This window comes from Mauremys mutica, chromosome 3 (assembly GCF_020497125.1).
Source record: "Mauremys mutica isolate MM-2020 ecotype Southern chromosome 3, ASM2049712v1, whole genome shotgun sequence".
Lineage (NCBI taxonomy): Eukaryota > Metazoa > Chordata > Testudines > Geoemydidae > Mauremys > Mauremys mutica.
In genome coordinates this window covers 190,817,174-190,844,254 of record NC_059074.1, presented here as the reverse complement: position 1 = coordinate 190,844,254, position 27,081 = coordinate 190,817,174, and the positions used below count along the sequence as shown (strand labels likewise).

Below are 27,081 nucleotides of genomic sequence, written 5' to 3'. Positions count from 1 at the left end.
CAAACGCTTCGCGGCGCCATGGGCTGAAAACTAAACCGAGATGGAATCTCCCAGTCTGAACCGGTTTGAGCCGGTTCCGAGTCTGTGGCACTAGGAGGGGGAGAAACGCTGCGCTCACTCCCTGCCGCCGCCGCCGCTGCCTCCGTCGCTGTGTGTGTGACCTGCTCACAGGGGAGCCCGCAGGGGGAGCCGCCGACACATCCACGGGGGCAAAGTTTAGTGCGAGCGGGGGGGAGATGGGGGTGAACTGAGCACCGGCCAGATCAGGGGGAGCAGCGGGGGCCCGGGCAGGCAGAGACTCAGCCAGAGGCGCCCGGGGCCTGGGGAGCGAGCGAGCGAGAGACCCGGGGCCCACCAACGCAGCGACTCAGCGGGGCCTGGGGAACTAGGGACTCAAGGAGCTCCAGGAAAGCAACGAGCCAGAGCCAAGCAGCCGGGTAGGGAGGGGCTCCATCCCCGGCGCTGGGCGGCCTTGGCCCTGGAGCGGGGAGTTGGGGGCCGAGTCCTTGTAGGGCGCGCCAGGGGCCGCAGGGAGCAAGTGAGCCTGGCCAGGGGGTAGCAGCAGCCCGCGCTGAGCGTGTGTCATACAACCGGCCCAGCGCACGCGTCTCTTGGAGGCGGTGGGGGAAGAAGGTTGACACCAATAAACGCTCAGTAGGGGAGAGGGCGCGCGTGTGTGTGATTTCTCCTAATTTTTTTTTTGGTGTGGTTGGAAACTTCACACTCCCGCCCGAATTTTTTTTAAAGGCAGAGGCTGTAAAACTATTTAGGTAAGTAACTCTTAATACTGTGGGGGTTGAAATCCTGGGGTGCGGGGATCACGTATTGGGGGGGGGAAGTGGGAGGCCTGAAAGAGGCCAGAAGGGGGAGGGGGGACAGAAAGTCTGTGGGGTAGGAGAGGCACAAGCGGGGTGCAAGACTCGGAGCGGGAGAATTGTGCTCTTTGGGGTACCACCATCAGACGTGTTGGCAGTGCCATTGAGAGCACAGATTCTACCACTGGTGCCGCGGATGTGGGGAAAGCAGGCGCGTGTGAGAAGATGGGAGGCTGCTGTGAAGGCTCGTGGGGGTAGATTATGGTCATTTTGTGCCTTTCGTGATAGGTGAAGTGTGGGACTGGGGCTGGCGTTGGGAACTCGGGAAACTAGGGACATAATCTGTAAATTATTAGGAGTGGAAGTTTCCAGAAATATTTTTGTGTGTCTGTGCAGCAGTATTGAAACGTCCGCCTGGATCACGTGGGGTGGCCCTGTATACAACGCAGGGACCGAGAGGAGGGAGGGGCTGCAGTGTCCCTGCTGCTCTCTGCAAAGAAACCCACCAAACCGCTTTCTATTCCTAACCCCCTACAACCCTTCACCGCCCCCCCCCGGTCCGGTAGATAGTTGAGTATTAACTGTCTGTTAGGCAAACCGATTGGCGTGTAGTTGTGTGTTTTAATGGTATAAATGTTCCATGTACTGCGGTATTCCTGCTGCTTTGCAAGGGAAGTCAGCAACGGCCTTTACGCTGGGTGGGTGTGCGTCTGTGTGTTCACATGTGTGTGACTGCAGTATTTGTGTACATCAAATATCTTGCTGCTAATAATTCGAATGAATTTACATTGAATTGGATAAATGTTCGGCAATCTGATGTGTCTGCAGCTTTGCAAGGAGATTTAACCAAAGTTCTGCTACCCATTATTGCTATACACACACGTATACGGGGGAGGGAAACAAGCTGGTTCATTAGTGTCTGGAACTGCGGTATTAACTTTAATATAAATGCACAACATTTTTGTATGTGTCTAAACTGGTGTATAATGCAGGTCTGGTGTGCTGTGCATGTCTAATTGTGCATAGGCTATACAGTTAGAAGAAACCTGAACTTTTAATTGCCTGATATAAATAATCCACAGTGTGTAAGAGTGTGGTGGGGATGCTGATTTGACTTCCATTGTAGTTAGAAGTGGAGCTGTTCGCTCGCTGAATGGGGCGGGGTAACTGTATGTTTCTCCTACTTCTATACTTAAATGAAGCGTGCTGCTGCCCCCGCGCAGCCCGAAGTAGCGTAGCTGTCTCTCTTTGTAGAGAGTTGTATTTGACCTAGAGTTTAACTCGCGTGTTTTTAAGCAGTTTTCACTTGGTTTTTGCGTGTATGTTCTAATTCACCCAGCCCAAATCGTTTTAAAACTGCTATTCTAAATCTGTTTATGAACGGTAATCGGTACACTTGGTATAACTATTCTTGGACTTCATTGCACAAGGCCACTGAAACATCGGGTAGCTATGTAAGCAGTAAGTCTTCATTCTTCTGGGCTTCGGCAAGTGTCAGATCCTTCCCATGTTTATTAATTTTAATATTTGGTTTGTTTTCACTCCAGCTTTATTAGCACTGTTGCATTAATATATTGTGGCATTTAGAAGCGTTTTTGGTGCAGGCTGATCTGTGGATGGGGGTGGGAGTCTAGCAGATCGCATGCAATACTGTAGACTTGATGTAGGCACATTATTAGGAGCAGGGAATCAAGTTAATCGCAGTTGGCATTGACCACAAAGCCGCCATTTTTGTATTTCAGTTCACCAGTAGGTAGGTCATTTTGAAGATAATACTGGGAGTGGCAAAGTGCTCTATTAGAAATGTTTCCTTTCTGCTTCCACGTGACTAATAACTTCTAGTCACGTGGAGGCTGAAGTGCGCTCTTAAGACCGTTTTAAAGCAATTGGAGGAGGCTTTCACTTAAATTGAATGTGTCTGTCAATTTAACGTTGGTTAGATTGAAAAGCAGCTTTCCTACTTCTTCAGCCATGTGCAGCAGATGCAAACGGAAGGGGGCGTGTCCGAATGTGAATTAGGAGGAGGGGGAGTTAAATGTAACTCGAAGATTATATGAATTGAATAGTTTTACTGCTTTTTTACCAGTTGGCACTTTGTCCAAGATGTAATTGTAGTTCTCCCCAGGAAGGAGGGTTTTCCAGAGTTAGTATCTCACATGATTTCTCATTTTTTCTTGCTTCTTCAGATTTGACATTTTTGAATCTTCCATTTGTATAATCATAGTGGAGTATGGAATTTATATTTGGAGTGAAGAAAAAATTGACAGCCATGGTGGATTATTTTTAAAATATTGAACCAATTAAGATATTTTTTATTTCAGGTTATGGTTCTAATTCTGATATCCTACTAAGCATACATACTTGTTCTAAAAGTGATAACTGATGTAATAAAAAGAATCCCTCTAATAAAGGGCTCTAGCTTTGGCCCTGGGTCCCAGCAAGTCTAGGCCAGCCCTTGCGACTCCATTAAAACAGAATCGAGACCCACTGTGGGGTCCCGAGACACAGTTTGAGAACCGCTGCTCTAATATTTACTTTTTGCCAGCAGACTAATTATTGAGTGAATAAAGATGTGCCCCTCTGGTATTGGAACACTTATTTAGCATGTTTGGTTATATAAATCCCAATGAAAGAAATTTTCTGAGTGAGCGCTTTGATGCATGAGTCTCTCTCACATTTATGTAGTAATTACTTGGATAGACTTGGAATACAGCCTCTGTCTTCCTTTCTAAGCTTAACAATTCAACTTGGATGGCATAAATTAAACCTAGTTTCTTTTTAATCAAGAAACAGTAACTTTTTAACATACACTAGGAATTATTTGGGAATGAAGATACAGATTACTTCCAGTAGTTTTGCTGGTGAATCAGGGGGACCTAATCCAACAATTTTGGTAGTATTAAGCTTGTTTTGAAATAGCCACAAGGACTACTAGAAGCTCTATGTTCAGCCTCCCAAATATCTCCAGTGCTTCTGCTGCTGTTCAGGGATTTTGCTGCTGCTGGCCAATGATATGGGTATCACTGAAATGGACAGTCATGTTTAATTTCACTCTATAGCTGCATGGGGAAGTTATGAGCAAGTGTGTGTGTGTGTGTGTGTGTTTTTCTCCCAGCAGCCAAAGTGAGGTATGAAGCTGATCAAATACCTACAAATCAAAGGTTGATATGCAAAGAGCCTCCAGTCCGATCCAGGATGATGATTCCCTTCCAAATGATACCTTACTCTTAACTGAGTGTCTTGCCTTCACTGCTGTGGATGCCCCTCCAATCTTTTATGACTTTTTGGCTTGTAAGAGTCCTATACATTTTTCAAACTCTGGATTTTGCTGCAATGTACTTTAACATACATATGTATAAACATATATATATGTTGGATGGAAAATATGGGTGGAAAATATGCTGTTGGTAGGTTTATTCCTTTAGTATGGGAGACCTTCACTGTCCCCTTCTTAGTCAGATTTCTTTGTAGTTAAAAGTGGGCAAATAAGTTTTATGCTGAAAACTTAATACATTTTGTGTTTTTCTTTTTGAAAAAGTACTCCTAAGGCTAGCACTGACTTCTCCAATTTACTTGTGTGTTGAATAATTCTGGTGCATCTATCATCTGTGAGCAGTTCATTGCAAATATTTGAAAATTAATCTGGGCTGCTGTTGATTGGATACATAGGTGACAGTTCAGTTCCACAAAAATCATAAAACTAGACTTCAAGTGTGCATATTTGGTATGGAAATTCCAAAGTCTGTCTGAATATTCTTTAATATTAGTTTAAATTTAATGTTTTTGGCAAATATTCCTGTCAATAAACTTATTTGCTAGAATATTTTCAGAAAATTAAACAAAAAAATACCTCCAGTTGAAACAAATTAAATTTGCAAATATCTGTTTAAAATTTTATTGCTGTTAACCTAACTTGGCTTTTAGTGTGGCTTGCTACTGCTGTAACATGTTGAATTCTGCTTCTCATATCTACAGTCTTACCTTGAATTGGAATGGAGACTAAGGCCAGCTAAACTTAAATTTATTCACATGTATGAAGTCTCCTGTGTAAAACCTACTACCAACTTGTTTGGCATTATAATTTGTAAGTTTTCAGATAGACATGGTTAATATTGAAGTTTTTCTAATATTTGCAGTATTGCACTTCCATAATTCAACATGCAGTGACATCAATATATAATTTTATCTTCGAGGTCTAAGAAAACTTTTAATTGTGCAGTTTTCCTTGCCAGTTTTGAAGTGAGATGGCTATATTGAACAGGTCACTTAAAAGCAGCTGTATAAATAGTTTCTTACAAAGTTGCTGGAAACTGATTGACTTCTCTAGTTTGATCTGATTCATTTTATTTTGCAGTAATCTATGCCAGCAATTATGACAATGTTAGCAGACCATGCAGCTCGTCAGCTGCTGGATTTCAACCAGAAATTGGATATCAATCTCTTGGACAATGTGGTGAATTGCCTGTACCATGGAGAAGGAGCCCAGGTAAAATACATGTCCAAAATATGGAAGTCTTAATTCAAGAGTATTATAGAGTTGGCCATATTAAAACTTTACATTAGTCTATAAATCCTTAGAGGAACACTAAGTAAAATAATTTCAATTCATTTCAAGTTCACCCAACACATTTTAACAGGAGTTAAACCAGAAGGAATTTCACTCTGATATGACTAGAATACTCATGGAAAGACTATTTCATAGTATTGGTGACAAGGTACCTTACAAATTTGGCAGACTACCTGATGCTGATTTGTGTCCCAGTTTTAAAGGAGGCCTTAAGATAAGACAAACATGAAGAGAACATTTATATCTAAAAGGATCTGCTTACCCAGTCATTCTTCTGTTATTAAATGTATGAAAAAGTGTGCTTTGATAAGAGCTGTCTCCCTCACAGCCCAACTTCTGTACTTTATTCCTGCAGGGAAGTCATAATCATGCCATGTTTGACATTCTGTTAGCATGGAAGTAGTTATGTTATACCAATATAATAAAAACCAGCAGGATCTTATTAAGAGGGATAAGGCAAAGATGCCACATTTATTGTAAATACCATAACAAAACAAAAGACAATGTTTTCCTACTTGTTTCTATCACTACTTATTCCTTATACACACACAGACACAGACACATACACACACACACACACACATATTCATTCACACAATCATTCATTCAGGTTCTGTATAGATGTTATAGTTACCAGCCTAGATGTTGCTCATGTCAAGTTACTGGCCAGGTATCTTGGTCATGAGGATGGAGCCGAGTCTGTGTCAGATGCATCTGATGCTCCTGGAGGCTGGCGGCAGAACCATAGACTCAAAGTCCTAGAGTCCAGTTTTATAGGGATTTTTCCCTATGTTAGTTCATAGGAGTTGCTTCATTCTGCTGTTGCTAAATCAATCAGCAGATGGCTGGCTCCATGTTATAAGATGTTTTGTTTTTCCTTCCTTTGAGGTGTGGTGGGTGGATTCCAGTTTGCCCTCCGGGGGGTCATCTGGTTGATCCCACTTGACACCTTCTTCAGCCGACACTGAATTCTTCAGGCTGGTGACTCCCTAACCATTCATTCATTGTTTAAACTAGGCATGCATTCACATACATTCTCTATCTTAATCACATCTATTTCACTGTCTCTTTACCTTTTGGGGTGTTACCAATTTATGTGAGACTCCCTGTCTTTTAACAAGCAAAGATAAAGTGAGATGAAAACTTACAGAGGGTGGGGGTCTCTATCTATACACTATAACAGCTACTGTTTTGGCTTACTTAGAGATAATTAATGTTTAACAAGTTTTATACCAAGTATTTCTTTGAGCTTAACAAGTTTTATACCAAGTATCTCTTTGAGCAGGCTTTACACAGACACAGCTGGTGGCTTGCAGGTTAGAAGCTAAATGTTGGGGATCACAAATTTACTTCTAACATAAACCTTAAGTTATAAAGTATCAATTAACAATAAATCAATAAATCATTTCTCATATAAACCATGTTTAATATAAACCTTCTTTAATATCCCTACAGTTATGATGTCACAAATTTACCATTGACTTCACTCCAGGATCATATGCAAGGGGGAAACCTTTTGTTTAAAATAATTCTGGTTATCATACATAACAAAAGACATTATAAAAATGTATGTGATGTCTGGACTTTTCTTTCAGTTATACTCTTTCTTTTGCCACTCTTTCCATATACATTCAGTGGATTGAGACTTTTGGCATTTCGTACTCACTATATTTTAAAGTTGCTTTATGCTACCTGTCTGAAAGTGAACCTTCTATTGTCTTTTAAAATCAGTTTATCTAAGCACTATATAAAAGCTAGGTGTTTAATTTTTAAAGATAAGTATTGCTCAAACAATAGTAACATGTCTGTTTTCCTGGCATACTTTCATTGTTTTATAATATCTGGACAGTGTCACAGATTTTGTGGCAAGTAATGGCTTGTAGCAAGTATCCTACCCTAAAGTATCAAACATTGAACAAGACTTGAAGAATGTGACGGAATTATAAAGAGGCTAAATATTTGTAACTGAACACCTTTTCTGTCCCCTTTTTCCCCCTCACTAATAAACAAATAAAACCAGCCACACAAATACCCACTTTATATATTGGTACCTCCATAAAAGGTAGTCTGCTATGCCAGGTTTCTTAGTGTAGATTCTTATAGATGCTAAAACCCATTGTTTGGCCTTGTGTACACCTTCTGAGGTGTGTACGATGTGTGAGCTCCTTTTCCAAACTTAAGCGGTCACAAGTTTAAGTTCATAATATGACAATTTCCCATATATTCTGAAGCTCTGTGAAATTTCTTATGCAAAGTAACATAGTATTGACTCCTGAATATTTGCTATTTAAATAGTATATGCAGCAGGTCTTGAAGGAGCTTTTAAGATATCTGCTCTCTCTTTAGTATTCTTTTGTTGAATTGGTATTGGATGTTAGGGGGAATTACGACCAGAATATATCCTTTGAATGCTGAATACTAAACAATTTTGTTGAAAAAATGCCATTGCTCTGTCAATGGAAGAAATTGAATGGTTCCCCTTATAAATCAAATGGGTACAATTTCAGTGGATTGTGTGCCTTTTAAGCTTTTGACACTTAGATAAACTAATGACAAAAGAATTGAAAAAGGGAAATGGAATAAAATTGTCAAAAGCAAATTATATTTAAGCATATACACTGCTACCTCGATATAACACCACCCAATATAACACAAATTTGGATATAACTCGGTAAAGCGGTGCTCCGGGGGGGCAGGGCTGTGTACTCCAGTGGGTCAAAGCATGTTCAATATAACATGGTTTCATCTATAACGTGGTAAGATTTTTTTGGCTCCCAAGGACAGCGTAATATCGAGGTAGAGGTGTAATTGTATCAGAGCATAAATACATGGCTTCTTCATGAAAAGTTTCAGTATGTAGTGTATTAAAAAGTGTGTGTTCCTGTGGATGCACACATTTTTCATTGAGTGTCTTCATATCACTGACTCTCGTATGTATATTTCCACAACAAGCACTAGTGCCAGCAGAACCACTGCCTCTAAAAGGCAGACTTGGCACAGAGCACAGCTTCAAAACTGGTAGAAACAATAGGAATGCAAAGTTAGCTGAGATTAAGTTATTTAAGATTTCTTCTCTTAACCATTAAAGGAGTAAGACTTCCATGCTTTCTCCCCTGAAACCACTTACACGTGGAAAAAATGCCTCTGTCCTTAAGGCTCACTTTTGCCATAATGATTACAAAACCTCAACCTGCTTATCAGGTAGGCAAGTGAGAAGCTATGAATGCCCATCTACCCCCTCCTTTCTTTTCCTGTTCCCTTTATTCTTACTAACTTCATCATTCCTGCCCTTCCCCAAGTTAGACCTTTACAGTTATGGTTGCTGAGTTCCGTATTTTGATCTGAATGTAAAATATGTAAAATTCCATACAGGTGTCTTAACTCATCCCTACCATATTTAGTTTGTCCATCTTGTTTGCCATCTGTTGGACATGTAGATTTTGAGCCCTCTGAGCCAGGGGACTGTCTTTGTTATATGTGTGTACATAATGTATGTAAGGTATATAATATACTTATTTCCAGTGACTAAGAATGCAAATGTCTTAGTGCAGCTGTGTTCTGAAAAGTAACTGTAAAAATGCACATACTTATTCAATAAATCTGCTCCTTATCTACATTCAGATCCATTTGCTAATTTGAGTGACAAAAAGTAACCTTTAACTGTGTTATGCCTGGGAGAGTGAGGTAGATTCTGTTAGTCCTTTTATACACCATTGTTTAGTACACAAAAAAATTCAAACCTGCCTTCTCATAAAATCAGGTGCCGAATACCAGCCTTCCATTGATTGCAGTGGATTTGTTGGTAAACGGCTTTTTTCCAGAAGTGCCCACGTATTTGACTCTCTAAGTGTGGATCTAGGAGTCTGATTTTAGGCACTCAGATATATAAACTGATCTAAATTTCATATTGTTATTTTGCACACCCACTGAAGACAGGATGGTTGGACAGGTCACCGAGGGCCTACTTTGGCCTGTATAATCCTTATTAATAGGGCTGTCAATTAATTGCAGTTAACTCAAGTGATTAACTCAAAACAAATTAATAGTGATTATTTTTTTTAAATTGAGTAATCAGTTTTAATCAGTGGTCATTGCTCACTTTATTTTCTTGATTACAAATATTTGCACTGTAAAGATCGAAGAATTGTATTTTTCAATTTACCTCCTACAAGTATTGTAGTGCAATCTCTTTATCATGAAAGTGCAACTTACACATGTAGAATTTAGTTGTTACATAACTGCACTCAAAAAAAAAATTTTTTTTAAACTTTGGAGCCTACTCAGTCCTACTTCTTCAGCCAATCACTAAGATAAACAAGTTTGTTTACATTTATGGGAGATCATGCTGCCCGCTTCTTATTTACAGTGCCACCTGAAAGTGAGAATAGGCATTCAAATGGCTCTTTTGTAGCCGGTGTTGCAAGGTATTTATGTGCCAGATATGCCAAACATTCATATGCCCCTTCATGCTTCAGCCAACAATCCAGAGGACATGATTATGTAAGTGGGGAAATGGTCTCACTATTGTAGGGAACTTTTCTGGCTCACACACTACTCTGGTGAAATTGGCTAGCGAAAGAATCTGAGTCCTTGCTTCTATGCCCTGCCTGACCTCAAGGACTCCCCTTCCCCACTCCTGTGTGGCAAAGTCCTTGTAACCCCAACAAGACTGGGCCCAGGATTCTTGTGGGGCTTGACTCCCAGTCTTGTCGTGGTCACTTAAGACATGGGCTAGGGTGTCCCCTGTCCAAGATATTCTTTTCTCATTGAACGCTTCCCTGACCCCGCTGATATTACATATAGTTCAAAGCAAATATAATTTATTCAACAGCAACCAATTAAAAAATAAGGAAAAAATGGGAAAGGTTAAAGGAACATAAAAATGGCCATACTGGGTCAGACCAAAGGTCCATCCAGCCCAGTATCCTGTCTGGTGACAGTGGCCAATGCCAGGTGCCCCAGAGGGAGTGAACCTAATAGGTAATGATCAAGTGATCTGTCTCCTGCCATCCATCTCCACTCTTTGAGAAACACAGGCCAGGGACACCATTCCTTACCCATCCTGGCTAATAGCCATTAATGGACTAAACCAGGGGTCTCAAACATGCGGGCCGCATGCGGCCCTCGGAGCTCTTCCCTGCGGCCCGCGGAGCTCCCCCAGTTACTTCCTGTCGCTGCCAAACTCCCCTAACCCCCCCCCCGAGTTATTTTCTGTGCCTAAGCTCCCCGCGCGCTGCTCCCCAATGTTTGGGGCCGGGTCTCTCCCCTGGCCCCACCTGCTACCCCCACGCGCCTCCCCCCAGTGTCTCCCGGCCCCCACTTGCTGCCCCCTCACCGCACTGGAGCCTGCCCGGGAGCTCACGCTGACTCCACTCCTCCGTTATGCCGGCTTCCGGCATCACCTGCTGCCGCAGGGTCCTAGCGCCCCCCTGCACTAGGGCCAGGGCACGCTGCCCTTCCCCTGCCCTAGTCCTGAGACTCTCCAATGCCCCGAGCCTCTCCAATGTCTCAAACCCCTCACCCTCAGCCCCACAGCCCTCACCCCTGCACCCCCTCCTATCCCCAAACTCCGTCCCAAAGCCTGCACCCCCACCCCCTGCCGCAGCCTGGAGCCTGCACCGAGCACAGAGCCTGCACTCCAGACCCCTTCCCCCACCCAAACTCCAGCCCAGGGCCTGTACTCCAGACCCCCTCCCCCACCCAAACTCCCTCCCAGAGCCTTAGGCAGTAAATCTAAGTGCGTGTTTTGTCCTTTGAGTGAGGTGCATTACTGAGTGTATATATTTATTAAAACTGCTTGGAAATGACTTTGTCAAAAAAAAGAACACTCATGGAAGAAAAGAGAGTTTTCCAAGACAAATGGGAGAATTTATATTTTTTCACAGAGGTAAAAGATAAAATTCAATGCCTTATTTGTCAGCAAACGATTGCTGTTCCCAAGGAGTATAACGTGCGTCGGCACTATGACACGATGCACCGTGAAAAATATGATGCATTCACCGTAAAAATCCGAGAGGAAAAAGTTCAGCAACTTAAAGCAGCATTTGCCAAGCAAAGAAATTTATTTTCAGGGATTAACAAGTCTAGCGAAGATTCAGTAAGAGCAAGTTTTGTGATAAGCGAAATGATAGCTAAATCATCGCGACCTTTTACAGAAGGCTTATTCATAAAAAGAATGTCTTATGAAGGCCAGTGAAATTTTATGTCCTGATAGGAAGATAGGTTTTGAAGGCATAAGCTTGTCTGCAAATACAGTTGCCTGCAGGATAACGGTTTTAGCTGATAATGTGCAAAAACAATTGATTCAAATGGCAAAAGACTTTGAAGTATTTTCAATTGCTCTTGATGAGAGTACAGATGTATCAGATACCGCACAGTGTGCAGTGTTCATTAGAGGTGTGGACTGCAATTTGAATATAACTGAAGAATTGCTAGACTTAATGCCACTGAAGGGTACCACAACGGGACGTGACATATTTCAAGGATTGGAAGAGTGCATTGAAAAAGCTGCGCTGCAATGGAACAAACTCGTATCTTTGGCTACGGACGGTGCGCCATCAATGTGCTCTGAAAACATTGGTGTGGTTGGATTATTGAAGACCAAACTGAACAGCCTCAATATACCAGGAATTAGCTTCACCAGTATACATTGTATTTTGCACCAAGAAGCCCTGTGTAGTAAAAGTCTACAAATGAAAGAAGTTATGGATGTAGTTGTTAAAACTGTTAATTTTATACGTGCACGAGGGCTGAATAACAGACAGTTCACTTCTTTTCTAGCAAGTATGGACAGTGAATATGGGGAACTTCTGTATCACACTCAAGTTAGATGGCTGAGTCGTGGAAATGTTTTGAAGCGTTTTTTTGCACTTAAAGAGGAGATTGATTCCTTCATGAAAATGAAAAACAAGGAGGTTCCACAGCTTGCTGATTCCACTTTTATCTGCAACCTTGCTTTTCTAACAGATGTAACTGATCACCTGAATGCACTGAACTTGAAACTTCAGGGTAGAAAACAGGTGATAACACAGATGTATGACAGTATTAAGTCATTCAAAGTCAAGCTTACTTTATGGGGGAAACACCTGACTGCTGGCAATTTGGTCCATTTCTCAACTCTGAATTCCTTAGGAAAAGTTGAACCCAAATCCTTGAAAGAATATGCAGAGATCATTTCTAACTTACACAAACAGTTTGATGTGCGGTTTAAAGATTTCAAGGCACTTGAACCACATTTTCAACTTTTTCCCACACCATTTGCTGTTGAAATTGACAATGTTGCAGAGGAAGTGCAGATGGAGTTAGTGGAGCTTCAGTGTGACACAATTTTGAAGCAGAAGTATACAGATGTTGGAATTCCAGAATTCTACAGGTTTCTTTCACAAGAAAGATTTCCCATGTTATTCTCTGCTTCTGCAAGGATAATTGCAATGTTTGGAAGTACATATATATGTGAACAGTTTTTCTCTTCCATGAAGATTAACAAATCTGTGTTAAGGTCAAGGCTCACTGATGAACATTTGCAAGCAACACTGAGATTGGTTTCGTCTCAGGATATCAAACCTAATATTGATGCTCTGGTTGATGCAAAACGCTGCCAGCTAAGTGGCCAAAAATGAAATGACTGTCAAAATTAGCACTGACGTTTCACATTACAGTTAAAGAAGTTAATAAAAAAGTTAATAAATTGACTTTTAATAGCATACTATATTTTAATACTATACTACTATATTACTCTTCATTTTTTTTTCTGCCTACCTCCAGGCGCTTCCCGCCGCCAAGCCGCCAAACAGCTGTTGGTGGCACTTAGCACTTTCCAGGAGGGAGGGGGGAGGAGCGGGGAGCCGTGCGCTTAGGGGAGGAGGTGGAGAAGAGACAGGGCAGGGGCGGGGCCTCATGGAAGGGGTGGATTGGGGGTGGGGCCAGGGGCAGCAAGGGGGCGTGTCAGTGATGCGGCCCTCGGGCCAATGCACTAGTCCTCATGCGGCCCTCGGGGTCATTTGAGTTTGAGACCCCTGGACTAAACCCTGTTATAATCCTAGCCTTCACAACCTCCTCAGGCAAGGAGTTCCACAAGTTAACTGTAACCTGCTGCCCATTAATTTCATTTGGTGGCCCCTAGTTCTTATGGGAACAAGTAAATAACTGTTCCTTATTCACTTTCTCCACATCACTCATGATTTTATATACCTCTATCATATCCCCACTTAGTCTCCTCTTTTCCAAGCTGAAAAGTCCTAGCCTCTTTAATCTTTCCTCATATGGGACCCGTTCCAAACCCCTAATAATTTTAGTTGCCCTTCCCTGAACCTTTTCTAATGCCAGTATATCTTTTTTGAGATGAGGAGACCACAGTACGCAGTACTCAAGATGTGGGCATACCATGGATTTATATAAGGGCAATAAGATATTCTCCATCTTATTCTCTATCCCTTTTTGAATGATTCCTAACATCCTGTTTGCTTTTCTGACTGCCGCTGCACACTGCATGGATGTTTTCAGAGAACTATCCACGATGACTCCAAGATCTTTTTCCTGATTTGTTGTAGCTAAATTATCCCCCATCATATTGTATGTATAGGTGGGGTTATTTTTTCTAATGTGCATTACTTGAAATTTAATGTGGATAAATGTAATTTGCTATTTTGTTACCCAATCACTTAGTTTTGTGAGATCTTTTTGAAGTTCTTCACAGTCTGCTTTGGTCTTAACTATCTTGAGCAGTTTAGTATCATCTGGATAAAGGAAAACATAACCCCACTCTGTGAGCACGGGGGAACCAAAAACATCTGTTTCTGGAGGGTAAGGGAAATTCAGTCTGTTCCTCACAGATGCCAGGCCCTGGCTGTGCTGCATGGATGCAGTGGGTTGGACACTTGCGGTGGCAGTGGCCACACACCCTCGGACTCAAGATGGTAGGACCCTTCTTCCCAGTGCTGCCCTCCCCTCCCCCCTCCCTTCCAAGTCCGGCCTGCAAGGCCTCTTGGCTGGTGGCATCTCCCTGCGCTGGACCCTCTGCGCAGGGTCCCCCTTGCTTTCCTCTGGTGCTCACTGTGCTTGGCTCCGGACTGCTCCAGCCCCAGCTTCACTCTGACTCAGCGCTGCTGCTGCTGCTCTGACTCCAGCTCAGATCCCTGGGCTGCTCCACTTTCCCCTCTGGCTGGCATTGCTCTGCTCCCCAGCTCAGCTTGGGCTCTTGCTCTGTCCTTACGTCAGCCCACTCTGGCCATTGTCAGCTCCAGCTCAGACAAAGGATGGGACCCCTGGGCTTCTGACTCCCTCATTGGCCTGCCTGCCCTGTCAATGAGGCTGACCTGGAGCATTGGCCTCTCCCCATTGGACCTGGTACTATCAGTCTCAGGGTCCTGATTTTTCATTGGCCCTTCCACTTTCTTTTGGTACTGGGAGACGGCTAATCAAAAAACCCTACTGAGTTTCAGTAAGGGGTCAACAGTCCCCTTACGCTTCCATAGCAATGATGTTCATTGAAAAAAATGCATTAATTAAATTTCTGACTGAATTCCTTTAAATGGCTCCTGCTCTGTGATTTTTACCTGCATTCTGCCATATATTTTATGTTATGGCAGTCTTGGAATGACAAACCAGCATGTTGTTCGATTTTTAAGAACACTGTCACTACAGATACGACAAAATGCAAAGAAAGTACCAATGTGAGATTTCTAAAGGTAGCTACAGCACTCAACCCAAGGTTTAAGAATCTAAAGTGCCTTCCAAAATCTGAGTGCGACAGGGTGTGGAACGTGCTGTCAGAAGTTTTAAAAGAGCAACAATCCAATCCAGAAACTACAGAACCCCAACCACCAGAAAAGAAAATCAACCGTCTGTTGGTGGCATCTGACTCAGATGATGAAAATGAACATGTCAGTCTACATTGCTTTGGATTGAATCAGTCATTTGCATGGAAGCATCTCTGGAAGCTGAAGGGGCATATGAATGTTTATCATATCTGGCACATAAATACCTTGCAATGCCAGCTAGGCCAGTGCTATGCGAATTCCTGTTTTAACTTTCAGGTGATGTAAATAAGAAGCGGGCAGCGTCATCTCCCATAAATGTACACAAACTTGTTTGTCTTAGCGATTGGCTGAACCAAAAGTAGGACTGAGTGGACTTCTAGGCTCCAAAGTTTTACATTTTTTTTTGGGTGCGGTTAGGTTAACAAAAATTTAAGTTGCACTTTCATGATAAAGAGATTGCACTCCAGTATTTCTACGAGTACTTTTTCCTTTTTTTTACAGTGCAAATATTTGTAATCAGAAATATAAAGTGAGCAGTGTTTTGTGTGTTGTAATTGAAATCCATAAATTTGAAAATGTAGAGAATATCCATAAATATTTAAATAAATGGTATTCTGTTTAACAGTGCTGTTGAAACTGTGATTAATTGATTATTTTTCTCACAATTAATTGCAGCTAATTTTTTTAATCATTTGACAGCCTTAGTTGTTAATGGTTTTAATGAGGGAGAAGGGAAGAATGCAGTGCTGTCTTTAGAAATACCTCTCTTTTTACTTGTAAGGCAACAGAAATCGAGACAATAAATGTGGAGACCCTTGATATTGCTTTAAAGTCACTCGAGTACAATAATACTATTTCGTATTTGCATAGTTCTTTACATGAAGAACTTAAGTGCATTCTGTTTCGGGATTCAGTGGGTTCTAATGCAAGTAGAGTAATGCAAGTATTTGCACTAAAGCCCAGGGGGTCAGACTAGATGATCTATTGGTCCCTTCAGACCTCAAATTCTCTGAATATATGAAAGCTTGTAAATTTAGAGTATTAAGTAGAACTTATTCTGAACATATTCTCCTTATGGACTAATTCCATTCCATTCTGGTTTGAGAGAATGCCGAAGTGTTAATTAAACAAAACTTGCTGACCCAAAGAGTCAGAAAACATTTGATGTGATCTGTTGCTCCTTGCTTAATTCAGACTACTTTTGGTTTTAATGTGGTAAGTGCTTAAACTGTTCAAGATACATTTTTGATTTAACCTCATTTTTTTATATATATATTTATTCATTATTATGGTAAATAGCTTCTAAAATGCATTTAATTGTGTTTTTTGTTATCCTTCTTTAGCAAAGGATGGCACAGGAAGTCTTGACTCACTTAAAAGAACATCCTGATGCATGGACCAGAGTTGATACTATTTTGGAGTTCTCTCAGAATATGAACACCAAAGTAAGCCCCTGGTTTTTAATTGATTTTTCTCCCTTTCTTCCATTCATAAACTTTGAGGAAGGTATCTCATTTTTAGCATTAGCTTTTGTTGCTTCAAACCACACTTTTTTTATTGTTTTTATTCCTAAAGTTGCTTTAAATTTAACTCTGCCGTAAACAGGCCTAGCATTTAATTTTCCCTTTACATTGACACAGTTTTCTTAAGGAAGAAATAAATTAGGAATAAAGTATTTCAAAGCACATGCAGAATTCATATGAGTTTGGTATAAGTACAGATCTGAGTAATATAAAATCTGCTAGGGCCAAATTTTGTCCTTGAATAAATGTTTGCTCTCATTATTGGGAGCCGTGTGCACATAACAGAGGGCAGAATTTGTTCCTAAGTATGTTGAAGGTAGAGATAAGACTGGGATTATTTTGGGCAGTTTAATCAATACAAGCTAGGCATCCCGAACACTTTGTAGTGTTGGCTAGAATCTGTATTGGCTTGCGGAGCACACTAAGTTGTACAACTTTTTAAACCCTGCCACCATTATAGTGACTGATTAAGGGGACAGAACTCAGTTTTTATTTGTAAGTCTACACGTTTTACTCTAAGACTTCTAAGCAATTTGAACAAAAGAGTTGATCAAAATGTATTTTGACTGTCTTAAGTTTGACTCACACTTCTCTTAATTATAAAGTAATTTTTATGCATGGTTTTCTGCTTGATACACGTTATTTTAATATACTTTGTGTTCGAACAGAAAATGGCCATGTTCAGATGTTTCTGAATTCAGATAGTATTCATGAAACAGTCCTAACTTTTTAAAATTTACTCTGTAAATTTTAGGGGAAAACAGTTTAAGAACTTCCTCAAAGTGCTAACCTTTAAGTAACAGTGTTTGCCTGTTTGCTTGCCTGGTAAACTTTGCTTTTTATACTGACAGACATTACTAATGTTTAAGTTGATTTATCAACAGTATTTTTAAAAACTCAAATTTGTCTTGTGAAAAATGAGATGATTAGAGGAACAGAAAGAAAGCAACAGGTAAAGAATTCTTCAATTTACATAAATTGCAAATGATTTGGTGCTAAATTTATGCACTATGACATTTGGCTTTTATGCAATCATATTTTATCTTTAAAGCTGTTAACACTATCTGATATTAATCATAATGTTCCATTATGTTGATTGCTTGTAATAGGAAGAAAAGGGGTGTCTTCCTGTGCAACTGACACAGCTAGGCTTTGACGGCAGGCCTCCACAAGGTCTACCCTTTTGATTCCCTTTAACTGAATTCTGTTCATCAATTGTTTTTGTTTCTTGGGAGGTGGGAGGGAAAGGGGATTCAATGCATAGAATAAGTAATTAATAAGGGTACCATAGAAATTTCTGCCATAGGGATCATTTCATGCATTTTTTCATTCAGTCTTTGCTGTTATCTGTCCCTCACCTCCATAACTCAGCAGTCGATTTCTGCAGTGCTTCTGATATTTAGCATAAGATAAAACCAGAGACTAAGTAACTACTAGAAAGACATTACTTTACTTTGAGTGCTACTTAAATGTGTGTTTGTATAGATGTCTATAATCTATAAAAAGTACGTTACTGGAATCCAATCCAAGACGTTCAGAATTGGCCAGTATTTGCAATTCTGGGCTGAAAAGAATTCCAACTATTGGAGCTGGGCAGGTACTTGAAACACAGTGCCAGAAATCACTAACTATTTAAAAAAAAAAAAAAACACCCAAACAAACCAAACCCCCCCCCCCCCCCCAAGATTTAAAAAGATTACATCATCCAGGCTAGGGTTTGGCAGCTATCAGCATCTATTCCACAGGATGGCTTACAAAGTCTTCTAGCATGGTAGGCCAGGAGGGTGGATTGGACACGGTAATGGAGTTGAGGCATTTGCTTTCTCTGTTGCTTCAGTTCATGTGCAAGTGATACAGCAAAGTTAAAGTTGGCAAGGTTCATGTTGCTTCTTTCTTATACAGAAACTGGGAGAAATAAATCAGTAAAAAAAATAGTGGACAAAGGGAAAAAGAGACGAGGAATCTAGAAAAGGAAATAAACAGAATGATGGTTAGACATTCGCCTGTATCATTAAAAAGTTGGGAATTTTTGTCTAGCAGTCTCAGGTTACTTTTGTGTATGTGTTTGTGTGAAACTCTAACAAAAAGTTTCCATCCCCTTTTCAAAGCAAAGTGATTTGATTTGTTTAAAATACAGCTCTCGGGAGTTGTTAAGGAAGTAAAGATACAGTTTTGGTTAGCCATTAGCTTTAAGTGTATTATTAATGTGACTGCAGCCATACAATTTGGGAACTTTAAAGTGGTTCAGAGCTGGTTTGGGAATGTTAATACTGCCTGATATCAGTGTTCAACCATTGAGTTTAGACTGAATTTTATCACCAGCTTTTATAAGTTTTTTTGTTTTTGTTTTGTTAGCTTCTATTTACCTGTAACAGAAACAGAGGCTATACCTATAAAACTGTTTTAGTTGCTGAGGTTGCTTGCTATACAGTAGAGCATGCTGTTTTTAAAGGAATTGTATGCTTGTGAATCAGATTTTCCTGTACAAATGTTATCTTGGCTTCACTTCAGCTGTTAGATAGTTGTACAAAATTAAAAACAAAACCCAGAAGATAAACATTTACTGCTGATTATGAAAAAAATGCCATTTGTTTTCTATAATTGCAGAATAACTACATACAATGTTTTTGAAGTCTAAGGAATATTCTGCAAATGTGGAGCTTTTGAGTGAAACAGGCAAAAATTTGTAGTGAGCAGGAAGGCATATGGAAGTAAACACTGTCAAGATGAGAACAGCAAAAAGTTAATATTTTGAGTACAATGTAGTTTGGGACAGTCTACATTGTGCTGTTAAAGTGTGCAGTTTACATGATCCCTTTGGTTGAAATGCTAATGAATTCTACTTTGTGTGACAATTAACCATTTTAAAGATGAACTCTTATTCTCAGCCAAACTCTAGTCATACTACTACATAGACATGAATAAGTTTTACCTTTCAGGCATTGGTACTGGCTTTCTCCCTAAGCAACCACTGACTAAAGAAACACAAAATTCCTTTTCCCTTTTTTCCCTTCTGTCTGTTCACTTTTAAAGTGCATGACTTATTAAGTTGCTGGTCATGCCAGAAGTCTCTTTACTACTTATGGTGAGTAGGCAGTAGGGACAAAATGGATTGAATGAAGTGGTCTCCCCTCCCAAGTAAACACTTGCCAAATTTTTGGGTCAGAGTCCAGGAAGCAATACCTGAAAGGTAAAAGGATTTCAGAGTGCATGTTAAAATTTTAATTACTTTTGACTGAGCAAAAAAGATCATCTTTAAATTGTAGAAATAGCTGCTGTAGGGGTGGGGATTGAAATTAAGTAAACCTGTGGGTTGTCTTGCTGTTCCTTAAGTAACACACCAGTGAAGTTTGGGAAACACTTTCTTTAGAAAGTGCCAGTGACAGTACATAATAATGCTAAACCAAGATCTTTCAGCTCAGAAGAATAGTAGAGGAAATCATCCAAGCTGCTAAATTTTTTAGGAGCCTGGTTATCTTAATACTTGAACATATGGGCAGTCATTTATGTTGTGAATTCATATCTGGCTGCTACTTTCTCTTCTACAGATAGCCCCTTTGGCTGCCAAATGGCTTTTTTTTTATTTCTCCTCCTGGTGTGAGCATGATCAAACAGCAGGACTTGCTTAGAGTAGCAAACAATAAAAACAAGAAAAATGCATGAACAACTCAGTAAATGGGTGAATAGACTTTATTTTTAACTAAATTTGTTAGTTTAATATTTTTGAAATCTTACATGTTAAGTGTGAATGTTTGCTTGAATGAGAATCCTAAAAGTTATTGTCAGTCCTACAATAACATACTCACATAATGTTCTTCTCCAATTTTCAGTATTATGGACTGCAAATTTTGGAAAATGTGATAAAAACGAGATGGAAAATTCTTCCAAGGAACCAGTGTGAAGGTAGGAAAATACACTACATTTTGTATGACGATTTTGAATTTGATAGTTAACTATGTTTGTTGATGTTTAGAAACTTCAGTCTGTTACCTAAACAACTTTCAATTTCAAATATAGCTGGTTTGTCTTTTGGATTTACTAGATGAATGATACATACTGTAACATTTGTGAGTATATCAGGACAAGTTTTCTATTCTTTACTGGGCTGATTATCAAAGATGCTGAGCACTTGCAGCTTCCATTAACTGTAATGATGTTGGAGAGAGTGCTCAGCACTCTGATAATCAGGCCATAGATATCTCTGTTGACTGTTACAGAACTCCTTAAGTGGTTTAAAAAAAAATGTGTACGTTGTTTTGGTAACTTTTTTCAAAATAACATTGGCAGATAAGGGAACACTTGTATCTGCTGCTAACACATTCCACTAGACAATTAGATACTTCAGAGTCTGTTCAAAAAATAAGAGATATGAAATTTGAGATTTCTGTAACTTAAAATCATGTAGGGCGCAAACCTCCACTTTTGTCACTTTTTCTTTGCTTTTTTGCCCTTAAAGAAATTTCTAACTCCATGAATCAGTCTTGATTCTTGGATCTATTCTCCTTTCTATCACTAGTCTGCAGCAGGGGTTCACAACTTTTTTCCTTTTGAGGCCGCCCCCCAACCCCCCCCTCCATGGCCCACCTGTGTCACAACTGATTTTCTGCATATAAAAGCCAAGGTCGGCATCGGGGGTAGCAAACAGGGCAATTTCTTGGGGCCTCAGGGAGCCCCATGAAGCTAAGCTGCTCAGGCTTCAGCTTCAGCCCCGGGTGGTGGGGCTCAGGGCCTCGGGCTTCAGCCCCATGCAGTGGGGCTTCAGCTTTCTGTCCTGGGCCCCAGTGAGTCTGGTGCTGGCCCCGCTTGACAGACTCCCCTGAAACCTGCTCATGGCCCCCCATGGAGCCCTAGACCCCAGGTTGAGCACCACTGGTCTACAGCACAAGTTTTTAAAATTGCAGAGGTTAGTATAACTGATAAAATGAAGATAAGAATCCTTAGCTAAACTCTGCAGTATTCTGAACTGATCAGATGTCCTTCGCCAGTGAGAGGAAATAGTTGGAATAGTTAATCCATCAAGATGTTTCTAGCTCAGGCAAGTCAGGACATTTGGACCTTAAACTAATTTCATGGTAGTATTAGCTATGTAAAAAGCTCTTGAACATGGTTGTCACTGTTCTAAACTTTTTTATACTCTTTTGTTACTGGTAGTGGGTTTTGTAAAACTTCTGAAGTTCCAGGAGACTTAAAATATTACTTCTGCTGTGATTTTTCTCAGTGAAGTTTTGAAATGCCACTTGAACTTGTGCTGCTGCTTCTCTTGTGCTAAGCACTACAGTTTCCCGGTTTTAAAGAGGACCTGTTCTTGATGAAGAGTACTGTCTGATGAATGCTAATGGAAAAAATCATTGTTTCCCATCCAATGTGATATTTTTGTCCATTTTTAAGATTATTGCTCCAACAATAGATGTAGAAGTGGGATTTGTTTGTGACATCAGTAGCAGGAAGTCACACAGTCTCTCAGGAAGTGGCGTCAAAGCCAAGATAAAAACATTAAACTCTGTAGAACTTCTGGGAATTTTTCAGGGCTCTAAAGGCACATCTTCAACTTGAAATCTAGTAAGTCTAATAGTAGGTTAGAAAAAATGAAAATGTAAAATTAAACAACAACCTTCTTGCTGTGTGTAAGACATAAGCAAAATGGGTCACTGAGAATAGAGAATTGGTACAGACTGTATATGAAGTTTAGTCAAATTAATGTGTTTAATAGATGTTCAGATGGTAGAGGATGGCACCATTGGCAGGGCATAATTTACTAAGTAGATTTATTTTAAATTGGGGGAAGGGGAGAAATTGGCTGTAAACATGCTTATTTGACTCAAGGAGACAAATGCAGAAGGCATAGAAGAAGGCAGTTTTGAGTAAGATCACTGTGGGAAAGATTGTTGGATAAGAACAAAGATGCCCACAATGTCACATTGGGCCCCCAAGCAAAGTAGGCTCTCTGTTGCTCTCCTCTTGCACCACTTCTCTATACAGTACTTACCACAGCTGCTCTCCTTCACGCACTCTGTGTCATTTGCAAAACAGTTGGCAGCTGATTGATATGTTTGATGCTTATTCAGACTTCCTACAATTGGAGCTGGAAGGTGGGGAAAAGCTGGGGGGTCAGCAGTTGATGCTGAGGACAGAGTGAGTAGTTGCTAACTCAGCACCACTTGTGTCCCATAGTGGAGATGGGCAGGGGTAAAGAAGTAGGTGGCAATAGTCCCAACATCACATGTGGTAAAAGCTCGGGATATCTGATGCAGGAGTGAACTGATTGACCAGATATAACACATTTTCATGAGTAAATGACTTAAACGTGCATTGGATTAATGAGTGCACAGGCCAGAAAAAAACAGTTGTGTGTGAGGTACGAGGGCGGGGGGAGAATAGACCAAACTGTCTTAGATGTTACTTGTAACAGTAGCTGAAAAATCACTCTTCTATTGAAAATCACACTCGTCTACACTATATTCTTTAGTTTCATTTGTCTTTTGGCAGGTTGGGACTATCAGTCCAGTATTAGGGCTGGGATTGTGTTTTACTTGCTTTCAGCTACTAGAATGATCATAGTTGGACTAGTAGCTAAAAGAAACTAAAATACAACCCTAGTTCTAAAACTAAACAATCTACTTCTGTTTTCTGCCCTACATCCTGAGAACTGTATCGGGAAGGGGAGTGGAGCCAGATATGCGGAGTTGTGGTATGGCTCTGTGGCTCCATCTTTTTGGCTTCAGGAGCATCAGATGGAGGAGGGAGTAGAGCCTGCTGAATGGGTATTTCAGCTCTGCCATGTTTTCATCTTTTGCCTTTACTAATGGCAGGGGCCTGATAGCAGAGAACTGAACTTCTCTAACCTTTATCTGGCTATCTAATTGCCCACAAGCTGAACATAGGTGGAGCTGAGGCCTGCTCAGTTTGACCCAATCATCCAATTGAAGGGCAAGACTCTCTCCTGGATAAAAGTAAAATATGGGGCCACATTTAAGATTGACTTTTTAGGAGTTTAACCTTCAGTAACAAAATAAGCAATATGACACCAATACTTCAGAATCAGGTAATTTTAATTACCATCTTATTTTTACAACACTTACCATCCTCTGGCTGGATTTTCACAGTAAATATTTATTGAAACGTAGTTAAAGAAGTAATGACTTGCCTTGAAAGCTGGGGATGCCAGCTATTTTCAGATGGGGGGAAAAAAAATGTTGGTTTCTACTGATAGTCACAATCCTGAGAAGTGCTGTAGCTGTTTAAAATTAGGTGTGGATTCAATTGTGAATGGGAGAAAACAAGGTTATTGGGATGACCTGATTTAAAGATTTGGGGATCATGAGGTCTATGGGAGATGAACCAGTGACGTGTGCCATTGGAAAGCTGAACCTCTTAATTTTTCCTTTGGGGTACAACATTTGTTTCTAGTCTTATTTGTGAGACACAAACTAGTTAAACTGTTTTAAAATGGTTATTGGTTCCTCAGAATGGCCACATTTATTGTTACTGATGCGGGCTTTAGTAGTAGTAGGTCTTGGACTAGTGGAATTTCCATTCATTGGGATTATTTATTTTTTGCCTTCAGTCCAAAGTTCCAAATGCAGGAAGCAATCTTCTGAAGATGTGTCCTTTGGACTTGGATCTCTACTCTCATTTTTGCCTTGAATTTCTCAACACTGTACAGCCCTATCGGCAATTGGCATTTTGAGGTGTTCTGGGACGAGTGCTTTTGAAGTTGTGCATAGCTACGTTTGGTTTTTTCAAGTATTGCAGTTTAGTTTTTAAAATTGATGAATATGTTGGTCATTTTTGTGCCGATTTTAACTGTATCCTTCGTGATTTGATTCTAGATCAGGAACAAAGATAAAGTCAGCGGTTTAAACTACTTTATAAATTTAGTGTTTTTAAAGGCCTGTCCAAAAAAAAAAAAAGCGCCATCTGGACAAACATGGATTCTTGGAATACAGAACTCTTGGGAAGATGTTAAGATAAAAAAGAAAAGTATAAAGACCAAGTGTCTGTCCCAGTGTACTGTTGGCAACTTGGTCTCTGCTATATTGAGGTGTCAAGATGCGGGTTACAAAAGGGATGAGCTAGACTTGCTGCTAGGGTGCTCAGCTCTTGGGAGAACGCATTGCTTTTGTCAATTCTCAGTGTACAAGGTGACTTTGCAAGCTCTGGAAGAAAATATATTAAGGCCTCTGAGGGGTAGAGTGGGAAGAAGAATGTGTTGGTTCAGTCCATACATTGAACTAGTGCCTTTTGAGTATATGAGTAGTAAAATGGCACAGTCTTGAATGCAAGCACTTTAGTTAATAAAATGAAGGAAAGAATACTACATGTTCACCAGTGATTGCTGATGCAAAGTCTTCTGATGCTTATTTAAATTTTTTAAAATGTTATAAGTGTTTTTTGTATAGGGCTGATTAGTATTAGGAACTTTGTAATCTACGATAATGTTACTCTTAACTAATGACTGCACACTTATAGGGAATTGAGAACTAGGTTGGTTTTCTGATACAAAATATGGAAAGCTTGCCCAGAAAGATACCTTGGTTTTTGTGCCTATGGTCCAGTAATGAAAGGTAATTGACTTTGTAATGTGAAATGAAATTCTACTTTTGTGGTAAAGGTAGCTTATCTTTCACTGAGTTAGTGTGGACACTTGTTTAATCAGTCTATTATGAAATCTGAATGTTTTTCTCTAGCATCATTTGACAATGAATGTGTTCAGTGTCAGTATAACACATTGGCTAAGAGCAAGGGGCTTAGTTTAGTACTAAGCTCTTGGCCTACCAAAAGCAGGGAACTGTAGAAGCAGCTTATTCATGGGGTGCGATGAAGGACTCTTTCCCTCCTCCCCCATTTTACAGCTCTAGTGGGTTATGGAATTAGGTTGGCATTAGAGCTGTTGATTAATCGCAGTTAACTCACATGATTAACTCAAATTAATCGCACTGTTAAACAATATAATACCAATTGAAATTTATTTTTTTTAAAAAGTGCAATTTCCAAGTGTAGATTTTTTTTTTTTTTTTGGCTACATAACTGCACTCTAAAACAAAACAGTACAAAACTTCAGAGCCTATAAGTCCACTGAGTCCTCCTTCTTGTTCAGCCAGTCGCTAAGACAAACAAGTTTGTTTACATTTTCAGGATCTAATGCTGCCTTCTTTTTACTTATAATGTCACCTGAAAGTGAGAACAGGCATTTGCATGGCATTTTTGTAGCCAGCGTTGCAAGAATTTGTGCCAGATATGTAAACATTCATATGCCCTTTTGTGCTTCAGCCACCATTCCAGAGGACATGCTTCCATGCTGATGATGCTCGTTTAAAAAAAAAAAAAAAGTTAATTAAATTTGTGACTAAACTCCTTGGGGGAGAGTTGTATGTCCCCTGCTCTGTTTTATCCACATCCTGTCATATATTTCATGTTATAGCTGTCTCGGATGATGACCCAGCACATGTTCATTTTAAGAACACTTTCACTGCAGATTTCACAAAATGTAAAGAAGGTACCAGTGTGAGATTTCTAAAGATAGCTGTAGCACTTGACCCAAACTTTAAGAATCTGAAGTGTCTTCCAAAATCTGAGAGGGACAAAGTGTGGAGCATGCTTTCAGAAGTTTTAAAAGAGCAACACTCCAATGTGGAAACTACAGAACCCAAACCATGAAAAAAGAAAATCAATTTTCTGCTGGTGGCATCTGACTAAGATAATGAAAATGAACATGTGTCGGTCCATGCTGCTTTGGATTGTTATTGAGCAGAACCCATTATTAGCATGGACGCATATCCCCTGGAATGGTGGTTGAAGCATGAAGAGACACATGAATCTTTAGCGCATCTGTCACGTAAATATCTGGTGACACCTGCTACAACAGTGCCATGAGAATCCTGTTCTCACTTTCAGGTGACATTTTAAACAAGAAACTGGCAGCATTGTCTCCTGAAAATGTAGACAAATTTGTTTGAGCGATTGACTGAACAAGATGTAAGACTGAGTGGACTTTATTGTTTTATTTTTGAAATTAGGTGGGTTTTTTGTACATAATTCTACATTTGTAAGTTCAACTTTCATGGTAGAGATTACACTACAGTACTTGTATTAGGTGAATTGAAAAATACTATTGTATTTTTTTACAGTGCAAACACTTGTAATCTAAACATAAAGTGAGCACTATACATTTTGTGTTGTGTTGTAATTGAAGTCAGTGTATTTGAAAATGTAGAAAACACCCAACAATATTTAATAAATGGTATTCTGTTATTGTTTAACAGTGCGCTTAATCACAATCAATTTTTTTAATCTCTTGACAGCCCTAGTTGGCTTACTTCATTGATGGGGAGAGGGCACATACTAATGTACTTTAATTGGGGGAATAAGAGTCTGTATAAAATTTTCAGGGAGAGGACAGGAAGGGAAAAAATCTGTTT

General features: G+C 40.1%; 1 protein-coding gene across 4 annotated transcripts in view; it reads left to right on the top strand.

Annotated features, from left to right (window-relative positions):
• Nucleotides 1-249: 249 nt before the first annotated feature.
• XPO1 (exportin 1) overlaps nucleotides 250-27,081 on the top strand; it is an 82,674-nt gene continuing 55,842 nt past the window's right edge. The window contains exons 1-4 of one of the 4 annotated variants that reach the window (XM_045010276.1): nucleotides 250-437; nucleotides 5,170-5,301; nucleotides 16,484-16,585; nucleotides 20,494-20,566. In XM_045010276.1, the coding sequence (XP_044866211.1) occupies nucleotides 5,176-5,301; nucleotides 16,484-16,585; nucleotides 20,494-20,566 (301 nt within the window). In that variant the 5' untranslated portion in view covers nucleotides 250-437; nucleotides 5,170-5,175. Of the gene's footprint in view, nucleotides 771-3,957; nucleotides 4,107-5,169; nucleotides 5,302-16,483; nucleotides 16,586-17,772; nucleotides 17,837-20,493; nucleotides 20,567-27,081 lie in introns of those variants that run through there. The other 3 variants (XM_045010274.1, XM_045010275.1, XM_045010277.1) reach the window with 3 other exon arrangements.